This window comes from Cervus elaphus, chromosome 1 (genome assembly GCF_910594005.1).
Source record: "Cervus elaphus chromosome 1, mCerEla1.1, whole genome shotgun sequence".
NCBI classification, from domain to species: domain Eukaryota; kingdom Metazoa; phylum Chordata; class Mammalia; order Artiodactyla; family Cervidae; genus Cervus; species Cervus elaphus.
In genome coordinates, this window is record NC_057815.1 from 92,920,319 (window position 1) to 92,933,284 (window position 12,966).

Genomic DNA, 12,966 nt, shown 5'->3' on the forward strand with positions numbered 1-12,966 from the left:
GGGAACCAACACTGCTTCTCATAGCCACTTGGAGTTACTACTTAAAATGGGAATGGATTTGGAAAAATATAGTGGGTCAGCTCTATTTTGTGCCTATTTCAAGCCCATACAGAGAATGCTATTTTTTTTTTTTAAAGTGCTAAGGCTTCTTCAGTGATAAACTTAGCCAAGAAAGTGCTACTTTAGAAAACTAAGGATTTGAGAGCTTTGCTCCCATGCTCTCTTAGATGTTTGTTATCATCATCAACTTTAACTTGTCTTTACTTGGAAATAACTTAATGCAAGAACCTCTGTCCTCTGGTCCTAGGCCAAGTAGTAAAAGGGGAACTCTGATAAATGTGATTTGCATAGGCAGTCTTGGTTGCTGCATGCCCCAAATAATGTGGGCAACTTCCACACCAAGCCTGAGGTTTGACTCTAAAGACTTTCCATGGCCCATAATCTCAAAGCCAACTACTTCTTCTGGTGCTCAATCAAATAAACAATGATCTCTTCCAATGCTTGGGGATCAACTTTCTACCCAGGACTTGCCTAGTAAGCCATGCACTCAGTGGGTGGATCACCACTGTGAGGCTTTCATAGAGGAATTTCAAGGACAATTCTGACCAATGAACTTGAAGTGTCAACCTAGAGTTAGAAGTAAATGCTCTATAACATAGCCTGTGCTGATTGCTAAGGTCGGTACAGAGCGAAGTAAGAAAGGGGAGATATCTGTGTGTAAGCAGGTCTTTTTTAAGCCTCTAACAGTTCTCTCTGATTCACAGGACGTCTTCAGAGCCATGCATCCTGACCCTGACATTGTGCAATTGTACCTTAAACCACTGTTCATTGGAGAGCTTGCTCAAGAAGAGCCCAATCAGGAGAGAAACAAAAATGTGAGTGAGGTCTCAGGACTCAAGAGTATACAGAGGGATGGGGATGGGGTATATTTCAGGGCCAATTTATAATTTTATGTGGGAAACCAGCCATCATGTCTGGGAGGGCCTGCGATAGCATAAATGAGAGGATTCCAAATATTTCATAATAATCTTTCTGAGATCCTCAGAATTGTTAAACCTGTGAGAAACAAAGGAATGGAATGCTTGGCCCTCTGCCAAACAGTAATTCAATGTGTCTAACCTACGATTCATGGGATCGCAAACAGTCGGACACGATTGAGTGACTGAACTGAACTACCTACTTCTTGCCTCGAACTTACACATAATTTTCTTTTTCCATGACTGCTTATATTTTTTGATATTCCCTGTTAAACCAGTATCCATGAGAGCAGAGACTATGTGTCCTCAGTACCTACTGGCACAGGATTGGACTTGTAGTAGGAATTCCATAAATAGCCTTTGAATCAATGATGTGACTATATCCTAACTAGAGTTCTTTTTACAATTGGAGAAATTACAGTTCCAGGAGAATAAACTACCTTCTGAAAAGCAAAGAATGGGAACTCCAGTTCACCTCTTTCTGGCTCCAAACCTTTGGGTATTCCCCACGAAAAGCACCACTTTTCTTTCGCCAAGGATTTGGTTGACTGAAAAACTGTCTTCAGAGGGCAGGGCCTCCATAAAACTAGAATTCACTAGAATGATTGCACATAAAGCTTAAAGGGATTTAACTAATATTAAGCACTGCATTTTTTTTTTTTTTTTTTGCTCTTCATGTTTTAAAACAGCTTACAATTGTACCATTCTTTTGAAATACTTTGTACTAAGTGGTGATCCAGATATCACTGTGAGGCAGAAAGAAAAAGAATTATATTTCCACTTTAAGAAATGAAGAAACAAACAAACAAAAAAAGAAATGAAGAAACAAACTCACAAGGGGATAGGAGGAATCTGAGGAGACAGGACTGGTTACATGCAGGCCCAAGATGAATACTTAGGCTGACTCCTTAGGCCCATGTGCATCCCTCAAGACTGTGTGTCAGGAAGCAATGCACTGTACTGAGATGAGTGTGCCCTCAGGCAGACAGCCTGGACACAGAGCCCGGTTCCTATGACAAGGTGTAGGAGCCGAGATGCTGTTGTTCGGTCAGTAAGTCACGTCTGACTCTGCGACCCTGTGAACTGCAGCACGCCAGGCCTCCATGTTCCCTCACTATCTCCCAGAGTTTGCGCAAAGTCATGTCCATAGAGCATGATGCCATCCAAACATCTCATCCTCTATCCCTCTTCTCTTCCTGCCCTCAAGCTTTCCAGGCACAAGGGTCTTTTCCAGTGAGTCTGTTCTTCCATCAGGTGGCCAGTGTATTGGAGCTTCAGCTTAACCATCAATCATTTCAATGAATATCCTGGGTTAATTTCCTGTAGGATTGACAGGTTTGATCTCCCTGCTGTCCAAGGGACTCTCAAGAGTTTTCTCCAACACCACAGTTCAAAAGCAATAATTCTTTGAGGCTCAGCCTTCTTTCATGTCCAACTCTCACATCCATACATGACTACTGGAAAACCCATATATTTGACTATATGGACCTTTGTGGGCAAACTAATGTCTCTGCTTTTTAATATGCTATCTAGGTTTTTCACTGCTTTCCTTCTAAGGAGCAAGCATCTTTTAATTTCATGGCTGAAGTCACCAGCTGCAGTGAATTTTGGAGACCAAGAAAAGAAAGTCTGTCACTATTTCTATTTTCTCCCCATCTATTTGAATGAAGTGATTGGACTGAATGTCATGATCTTCATTTTTTGAATGCTGAGTTTGAAGCCAGATTTTTTACCTTCCTCTTTCACCTTCATCAACAGACTCTTTAGTTCCTCTTCACTTTCTGCCATCAGAGTGGTATGATCTTATCTGAAGTTGTTGATATTTCTCCCAGCAATCTTATTCAGCTTCTGCTTCATTCACAACAGCATTTCACATGATGTACTCTGCATATAAATTAAATAAGCAGGGTGACAATATACAGCCTTGACGTACTCCTGTCCCAATTTTGAACCAGTCAATTGTTCCAAGTTTCTTTCAAACTGTTGCTTCTTGTCGTGCATAGAGGTTTCTCAAGAGGCTGGTAAGATGGTCTAGTACTCCCATCTCGTTAAGAATTTTTCATGGCTTGTTGTGATCCACAAAGGATCAGAAGAAACAGTAAACGCAGAGGAGTATTAGTGTAGTCAGTGAAGCAGATTTTTTTTTTCTTTTAATTTATTTGTTTTTAATTTTTAATTTTTTATTAGTTGGAGGCTAATTACTTCACAACATTTCAGTGGGTTTTGTCATACATTGATATGAATCAGCCATAGAGTTACATGCATTCCCCATCCTGATCCCCCCTCCCACCTCCCTCTCCACCCGATTCCTCTGGGTCTTCCCAGTGCACCAGGCCGGAGCACTTGTCTCATGCATCCCACCTGGGCTGGTGATCTGTTTCACCATAGATAGTATACATGCTGTTCTTTTGAAACATCCCACCCTCACCTTCTTCCACAGAGGTCAAAAGTCTGTTCTGTACTTCTGTGTCTCTTTTTCTGTTTTGCATATAGGGTTATTGTTACCATCTTTCTAAATTCCATATATATGTGTTAGTATGCTGTAATGTTCTTTATCTTTCTGGCTTACTTCACTCTGTATAATGGGCTCCAGTTTCATTCATCTCATTAGAACTGATTCAAATGAATTCTTTTTAATGGCTGAGTAATATTCTATGGTGTATATGTACCACAGCTTCCTTATCCATTCATCTGCTGATGGACATCTAGATTGCTTCCATGTCCTGGCTATTATAAACAGTGCTGCAATGAACATTGGGGTGCACGTGTCTCTTTCAGATCTGGTTTCCTCAGTGTGTATGCCCAGAAGTGGGATTGCTGGGTCATATGGCAGTTCTATTTCCAGTTTTTTAAGAAATCTCCACACTGTTCTCCATAGCAGCTGTACTAGTTTTCATTCCCACCAACAGTGTAAGAGGGTTCCCTTTTCTCCACACCCTCTCCAGCATTTATTGCTTGTAGACTTTTGGATAGCAGCCATCCTGACTGGCGTGTCATGGTACCTCATTGTGGTTTTGATTTGCATTTCTCTGATAATGAGTGATGTTGAACATCTTTTCATGTGTTTGTTAGCCATCTGTATGTCTTCTTTGGAGGAATGTCTGTTTAGTTCTTTGGCCCATTTTTTGATTGGGTCATTTATTTTTCTGGAATTGAGCTTCAGGGGTTGCTTGTATATTTTTGAGATTAATCATTTGTCTGTTTCTTCATTTACTATTATTTTCTCCCATTCTGAGGGCTGTCTTTTCACCTTGCTTATAGTTTCCTTTGTAGTGCAAAAGCTTTTAAGTTTCATTAGGTCCCATGTGTTTATTTTTGCTTTTATTTCCAATATTCTGGGAGGTGGGTCATAGAGGATCTTGCTGTAATTTATGTCTGAGAGTGTTTGGGCTATGTTCTCCTCTAGGAGTTTTATAGTTTCTGGTCTTACATTTAGATCTTTAATCCATTTTGAGTTTATTTTTGTGTATGGTATTAGAAAGTGTTCTAGTTTCATTCTTTTACAAGTGGTTGACCAGTTTTCCCAGCACCACTTGTTAAAGAGGTTGTCTTTTTTCCATTGTATATCCTTGCCTCCTTTGTCAAAGATAAGGTGTCCATAGGTGTGTGGATTTATCTCTGGGCTTTCAATTCTGTTCCATTGATCTATATTTCTGTCTTTGTGCCAGTACCATACTGTCTTGATGACTGTGGCTTTGTAGCAGAGTCTGAAGTCAGGCAGGTTGATTCCTCCAGTTCCATTCTTCTTTCTCAAGATTACTTTGGCTATTCGAGGTTTTTTGTATTTCCATACAAATTGTGAAATTATTTGTTCTAGTTCTGTGAAAAATACCGTTGGTAGCTTGATAGGGATTGCATTGAATCTATAGATTGTTTTGGGTAGAATAGCCATTTTGACAATATTGATTCTTCCAATCCATGAGCATTGTATGTTTCTCCATCTGTTTGTGTCCTCTTTGATTTCTTTCATCAGTGTTTTACAGTTTTCTATGTATAGGTCCTTTGTTTCTTTAGGTAGATATACTCCTAAGTATTTTATTCTTTTTGTTGCAATGGTGAAAGGTATTGTTTCCTTAATTTCTCTTTCTGTTTTTTCATTGTTAGTATATAGGAATGCAAGGGATTTCTGTGTGTTAATTTTATATCCTGCAACTTTACTATATTCATTGATTAGCTCTAGTAATTTTCTGGAAGAGTCTTCAGGGTTTTCTATGTAGAGGATCATGTCATCTGCAAACAGCGAGAGTTTCACTTCTTCTTTTCCTATCTGGATACCTTTTACTTCTTTTTCTGCTCTGATTGCTGTGGCCAGAACTTCCAACACTATGTTGAATAGTAGTGGTGAGAGTGGGCACCCTTGTCTTGTTCCTGATTTCAGGGGAAATGCTTTCAATTTTTCACCATTGAGGGTGATGCTTGCTGTGGGTTTGTCATATATAGCTTTTATTATGTTGAGGTATGTTCCTTCTATTCCTGCTTTCTGGAGAGTTTTAATCATAAATGAGTGTTGAATTTTGTCAAAGGCTTTCTCTGCATCTATTGAGATAATCATATGGTTTTTATCTTTCAATTTGTTAATGTGGTGTATTACATTGTTTGATTTGCGGATATTAAAGAATCCTTGCATCCTGGGATAAAGCCCACTTGGTCATGGTGTATGATTTTTTTAATATGTTGTTGGATTCTGTTTGCTAGAATTTTGTTAAGGATTTTTGCATCTATGTTCATCAGTGATATTGGCCTGTAGTTCTTTTTTTGTGGCGTCTTTGTCTGGTTTTGGAATTAGGGTGATGGTGGCCTCATAGAATGAGTTTGGAAGTTTACCTTCCTCTGCAATTTTCTGGAAGAGTTTGTGTAAGATAGGTGTTAGCTCTTCTCTAAATTTTTGGTAGAATTCAGCTGTGAAGCCATCTTGTCCTGGGCTTTTGTTTGCTGGAAGATTTTTGATGACAGTTTTGATTTCCTTGCTTGTGATGGGTCTGTTAAGATCTTCTATTTCTTCCTGGTTCAGTTTTGGAAAGTTATACTTTTCTAAGAATTTCTCCATTTCATCCAAGTCGTCCATTTTATTGGCATAGAGCTGCTGGTAGTAGTCTCTTATGATCCTTTGTATTTCAGTGTTGTCTGTTGTGATCTCTCCATTTTCATTTCTAATTTTGTTAATTTGGTTCTTCTCTCTTTGTTTCTTAATGAGTCTTGCTAATGGTTTGTCAATTTTGTTTATTTTTTTAAAAAACCAGCTTTAAGCTTTGTTGATTTTTGCTATGGTCTCTTTAGTTTCTTTTGCATTTATTTCTGCCCTAATTTTTAAGATTTCTTTCCTTCTGCTAACCCTGGGGTTCTTCATTTCTTCCTTCTCTAATTGTTTTAGGTGTAGAGTTAGGTTGTTTATTTGGCTTTTTTCTTGTTTCTTGATGTAAGCCTGTAGTGACATGAACCTTCCCCTTAGCACTGCTTTTACAGTGTCCCATAGGTTTTGGGTTGTTGTGTTTTCATTTTCATTCATTTCTATGCATATGTTGATTTCTTTTTTGATTTCTTCTATGATTTGTTGGTTATTCAGAAGCGTGTTATTTAGCCTCCATATGTTTGAATTTTTAACAATTTTTTTTCCTGTAATTGAGATCTAATCTTACTGCACTGTGGTCAGAAAAGATGACTGGAATGATTTCAATTTTTTTGAATTTTCCAAGACCAGATTTATGGCCCAGGATGTGATCTATTCTGGAGAAGGTTCCGTGTGCACTTGAGAAAAAGGTGAAGTTGATTGTTTTGGGGTGAAATGTCCTATAGATATCAATTAGGTCTAGCTGGTCCATTGTGTCATTTAAAGTTTGTGTTTCCTTGTTAATTTTCTGTTTAGTTGATCTATCCATAGTTGTGAGTGGGGTATTAAAGTCTCCCACTATTATTGTGTTATTGTTAATTTCCTCTTTCATACTCGTTAGTGTTTGCCGTACATATTGCGGTGCTCCTATGTTGGGTGCATATATATTTATAATTGTTATATCTTCTTCTTGGATTGATCCTTTGATCATTATGTAGTGTCCTTCTTTGTCTCTTTTCCCTGCCTTTATTTGAAAGTCTATTTTATCTGATATGAGTATTGCGACTCCTGCTTTCTTTTGGTCTCCTTTTGTGTGAAATATTTTTTTCCATCCCTTCACTTTTAGTCTGTCTGTGTCCCTTGTTTTGAGGTGGGTCCCTTGTAGACAGCATATATAGGGGTCTTGTTTTTGTATCCATTCAGCCAATCTTTGTCTTTTGGTTGGGGCATTCAGCCCATTTACATTCAAGGTAATTATTGATAGGTGTGGTCCCATTGCCATTTACTTTGTTGTTTTGGGTTCACGATTATACAACCGTTCTGTGTTTCCTGTCTAGAGAAGATCCTTTAGCATTTGTTGAAGAGCTGGTTTGGTGGTGCTGAATTCTCTCAGCTTTTGCTTGTCTGTAAGGCTTTTGAATTCTCCTTCATATCTGAATGAGATCCTTGCTGGATACAGTAATCTAGGTTGTAGGTTATTCTCTTTCATTACTTTCAGTATGTCCTGCCATTCCCTTCTGGCCTGGATGGTTTCTATTGATAGATTAGCTGTTATCCTTATGGGAATCCCTTTGTGTATTATTTGTTGATTCTCCCTTGCTTCTTTTAGTATTTGTTCTTTGTGTTTGATCTTTGTTCATTTGATTAATATGTGTCCTGGGGTGTTTCCCCTTGGGTTTATCCTGTTTGGGACTCTCTGGGTTTCTTGGACTTGGGTGGCTATTTCCTTCCCCATTTTAGGGAAGTTTTCAGCTATTATCTCCTCGAGTATTTTCTCATGGCCTTTCTTTTAGTCTTCTTCTTCTGGGAACCCAATGATTCGAATGTTGGGGTGTTTCACATTGTCCCAGATGTCCCTGAGTTTGTCCTCATTTCTTTTGATCCTTTTTTCTTTTTTCCTCTCTGCTTCATTTATTTCCACCGTTTTATCTTCTACGTCACTTATCCTATCTTCTGTCTCCGTTATTCTACTGTCGGTTCCCTCCTGAGTGTTTTTGATCTCATTCATTGCATTATTCATTTTTAATTGACTCTTTTTTATTTCTTCTAGGTCTTTATTAAACATTTCCAGCATCTTCTCAGTCTTTGTCTCCAGGCTATTTATCTGTAACTCCATTTTGTTTTCAAGATTTTGGATCATTTTTCTTATCATTATTCTAAATTCTTTTTCAGGTAGATTCCCTATCTCCTCCTCTTTTGTTTGACTTGGTGGGCATTTTTCATGTTCCTTTACCTGTTGGGTATTTCTCTGCCTTTTCATCTTGTTTAGATTGCTGTGTCTGGAATAGGGCTTCTCTTTTTTTTTTTTTTTTTTGTAAGGTTATAGTGTATTGAAAGTGAAAATTAAGGAGTAGTAGAGGAGTACTAGAGGACTTTAAAAGAAATAAGAGAAAAAGAAAAATAGAAAATAGAAGAGAAAAAGGAAAAAAAAAAGAAGAAAAAAGACTTTTTTCCTAATTAAAAAAATCATAAAAATCTATGAAAATGAAAGTTAAGGAGTAATTTGTGAGTAATAGGGAATTTTAAAGGAAAATAAAAGAGAAGAAAAATTAAAATAAATTTTTCTTTCTTAAAAAAAAAAAAGGTAAAAATATATCTAGGAAATTTTCTGGAGCTGTTGTGGTCAGTGCAGGTTCGGCTCAGTTTCAGATAGCTCCTCGTTCCAGCTTACACTTCTCGATATCTACAGGCCCCTTCTGATGTAGTCGGTGTTTTCTACAGGGATTTTAATCTGTTGCACCGGTCCCTTCTGAAGCGGTTCCCTTTGTTTATTTGGCTTCTGTTTGCCGGTCTCTTCAGAGCCTTATTTCTGCCCTGACACAGGCGGGGCGGAGGTGGACTCTTATTCAGGTAGCTAGTTCCAGCACGTTGCAGGGAGGGGCCGGTGCTGCTTTCTCCGTCTGCGCTGCTCAGGCTCCCGGCTGCTCTATATGGAGCGCGCCCGCGCTGCGTGCGGTTCCAGCCCTCGGGTGTTCCACAAAAAGCTGCGCCTGCTCTTTGTGCCTTCCCCGTCACAGCGGTCCAGGCAGCCAGGAGCTTGACGGGCGCACTCTCCCCGGGTGCGGCGCGCCCACTCCCTTCCGCGGCCCCAGTCTCAGTTTCCGCTGGCTCCAGTTGGGTGAGTGCGCCTTCTGCCCTCCGTGTCCCCATCTCCAGTCCCTGCCCCTGCCGGTCGGGTGCCTGCGCCCTGTGTCTCGCCGTGACCCTCCCGGCGGATGTCGACCATCCAGAGTCTCAGGAGGTCTTTGATTAGAAAGTGGAGGCCTGTTTGCAGTGCGGCAGGCGATGCGGTCCTTGGGGCCAAGCCTGCCCCTTTCCCCTCCCCCCTGCCTCCTGCCTCCGGGGGTGCTGGGCCAGTCCGCAGCCTGCTAGCTCTTCTCTGGACTTTCTCGGTCCCTTTGTTCTGCAAATGGCTGGCAGTGTGTTTGGGCCGGTTAATTTTCTCTCTCTCTTTTGCTCTCCCACAGTTCAAGTTGGCAACTCACAAAAGCTCCCTACGATTGTCTTCAGGGCACTCAGGCCCGACCCTACCCCAAGCAATGCCGCCCGCTCCTCTCCGTTCCGCCCCCACTTGCTTGTGGCGGATGCGGGTGTCTGGGGTACTTTTCTGCTGGGAGTTGCTTTTAGGCTTGTAATCTGTGGGTTTTATTTATTGCTTCCCTCCCAGTCAGGTTGCCCTCTGAGATTCGAACACTTCCCCCAGGTCCGCCAGTGCGAGGGTTTCCCAGTGTCTGGAAATGTCCTCTATTGAGACTCCCTTCCTGGGACGGATCTCCGTCCTTATCTCTTTTGTCTCACTTTTTATCCTTTATATTTTGTCCTACCTCCTTTAGAAGACAATGGGCTGCTTTTCTGGGTGCCTGATGACCTCAGCTAGCGATCAGAAGTTGTTTTGTGAAGTTTGCTCTGCGTTCAGTTATTCTTTTGATGAACTTGTAGGAGAGAAAGTGGTTTCCCCATCTTACTCCTCTGCCATCTTGGCTCCTCCCCCCTTTTTTTTATTTTTAATTTTTGGAATTCTCTTGCTTCTTCTATGATTCAACAGATATTGGTAATTTGATCTTTGGTTCCTCTGCCTTTTCTAAATCCAACTTGATATCTGTAAGTTCTCAGTTCATGTACTGTTGAAGGCTAATTTGAAGGATTTTGAGCATTACCTTGCTAGCATGTGAAGTGAGAGCAATTCTGCGGTACTTTGAATGTTCTTTGGCATTGCCTTCCTTTGGAATTGGAATGACAATTGATATTTCAAGTCCTGTGGCCACTGCTGAGTTTTCCAAATTTCCTGACATATCAAGTGTAACACTATAATAGCATTTTCTTTTGGGATTTGAAGTAGTTCAGCTGGAATTCCACCACCTCCATTAGCACTAAATCACCTCCATTAGCACTGTTCATATCAATGCTTTCTAAGGCCCACTTGACTTCACACTCCAAAATGTCTGGCTCTAGGTGAATGACCATACGATCGTGGTTATCTGGATCATTAGAGCTTTTTTGTATAATTCTATTTATTCTTGCCTCATCTTCTTAATAGCTTCTTTTCTGTTAGGTCTTTACCATTTCTGTCCTTTATTGTGCCCATCTTTGCATGAAATGTTCCCTTGATATCTCCAATTCTGTTGAAGAGATCTCTAGTGTTTTCCATTCTATTATTTTCCTCTGCTTCTTGCATGTTCACATAAGAATGCTTTCTTATCTCTACTTGCTATTCTCTGGAAATCTGCATTCAGTTGGGTATATCTTTCCTTTTCTCCTTGCCTTTCACTTCTCTTCTTTTCTCAGCTATTTGCAAGACCTCCTCTGACACCATTTTGCCTTTTTGCATTTCTTTTCCTTGGGGATGATTTTGATCATCGCCTCCAGTACAATGTTATGAACCTCTGTCCATAGTTCTTCAGACAATCTATCAGATCTTATCCCTTGAATTTATATGTCACTTCCACTGTATAACTGCAACTTCATACCTGAATGGCCTACTGGTTTTCCCTACTTTCTTCAATTTAATTCTGAATTTTGTAATAAGGACTTCATAATCTGAGCCATAATCAGCTCCTGGTCTTGTTTTTGCTGATGTATAGAGCTTCTCCATCTTTGGCTGCAAAGAATATAATCAATCTGATTTCAGCATTGATGATCTGGTGATAGCCATGTGTAGATTCGTTTCTTGTGTTATTGGAAGAGAGTGTTTGCTATGACCAGTGCATTCTCTTGGCAAAAATTTGTTAGCCTTTGCCTGGCTTCATTTTGTACTCCAAGGCCAAGCTTGCCTATTACTCCAGGTGTCTCTTGACTTCCTACTTTTGCATTCCAATTCCCTATGACAAAAAGGACATCTTTTTTTGGTGTCAGTTCTAGAAGGTCTGGTAGGTCTTCAGAGAATCATTCAACTTCAGCTTCTTCAGCATTAGTGGTGGGGGTATAGATTTGGATTACTGTGACACTGAATGGTTTGCCTTGGAATCAAACAGAGGTCATACTCTCATTTTTGAGACTGCACCCAGGTACTGCATTTTAGACTCTTTTGTTGAATATGATGGCTACTCCATTTCTTATAAGGGATTCTTGCTGACAGTAGTAAATATAATGGTCATGTGAATTAAATTCACCCATTCCCATACATTGTAGTTCACTGATTCCTAAAATGCTGATGTTCAGCCTTGCCATCTCCTGCTTGACCATGTCCAGTTTATCTTAATTCATGGACCTAACTTTCCAGGTCCCTATGCAATATTGTTGTTTTCTTCATTGGACTTTACTTTCGCCATTAAACATATCCATAACTGGGCGTCATTTCTGCCATGGCCTAGTCTCATATTCTTTCTGGAGCTATTTCTCTACTCTTCCCCAGTAGCAATTTTGATATCTACTTACCTGGGAGGCTCCTGTTTCAGTTTCATAGCTTTAGCCTTTTCATACTGTTCATGGGATTCTTGAGGCAAGAATACTGAAGTGGTTTGCCATTCCCTTCTGACCACGTTTGGTCACAACTTTCTACCATGGCCCATCCATCCTGGGACCCTGACTTTGAAGGGCTTGAGACTGTGGGATATGAGTCTAGGCCAGTTACCAAACCTGTCTGTGGTTCAGTTTCTCTCTCTGTAAAATAGCAACAATAGAACCAACCACATAAGTGTTATTGGGAGATTACTGAAAGAGTTAAAGGCATTTAAAGTGCTTAGAACAGTGTCTGGAATGTAGCAAGTGTCCAATAAACTTTAGATACTGTAATTATCATAAACTCAACAGGCACATAAGTAATTTACAAGCCTCTAAATTTACAGAATCATTTAGGGCAGGATGCCCTAGGCTAAAAAGAGGAAATGGTGCAGAGTTTAGTTGTTTTTCCTAAATATTTTCTCTAAGGAAAAGATAATCCCATTCATGGCTGAGAGCTATAATTATTATCTAAAACAGTGCTGATCCCTGAGGGTAGAGATCTGATATGAATTTTCTTCATGCATCTGTGATTACCCAGAGATATGTATGTAGACAATTAGTGTTTGAGCACAGAACTGAAAGTCAGGAAGTACAGGCTTAAGTCCAGCTTCCATCACTTACAGAGGATTTCACATTAACCACCCTTCTGGGCTTAGTGACCCCAACAGTACAGTGAACGTGATGGTAAAATCACAGAAATGCTCTGTTACTATTGTTCAGTCACTAGGTTGTGTGACTCATTGTGACCTCATGGACTGCAGCACAGCAGGCTTCCCTGTCCTTCACCATTTCCCGGAGCTTGTTCAAACTCATATCCATTGAGTCAGTGATGCCCATCCAGCCATCTCATTCTCTGTCATCCCCTTCTCCTTGTGCCTTCAATCTTTCCCAGCATCAGGGTCTTTTCAAATGAGTCAGCTCTTCCTATTAGGTGGCCAAATTTGGAACTGCAGCTTCAACATCAGCCTTTCCAATGGATATTCAGGACTGATTTCCTTTAGG

At 40.2% G+C, this 12,966-nt stretch overlaps 1 protein-coding gene across 1 annotated transcript in view; it reads left to right on the top strand.

Moving 5' to 3' along the window:
- Positions 1-12,966, top strand: part of LOC122702889 (fatty acid desaturase 2-like protein FADS2B) — a 60,149-nt gene that overhangs the window by 11,799 nt on the left and 35,384 nt on the right. Inside the window, exon 2 of the mRNA XM_043916848.1 lies at positions 765-875. Within this exon, the coding sequence (XP_043772783.1) occupies positions 765-875 (111 nt within the window). The remainder of the gene's footprint in view (positions 1-764; positions 876-12,966) is intronic.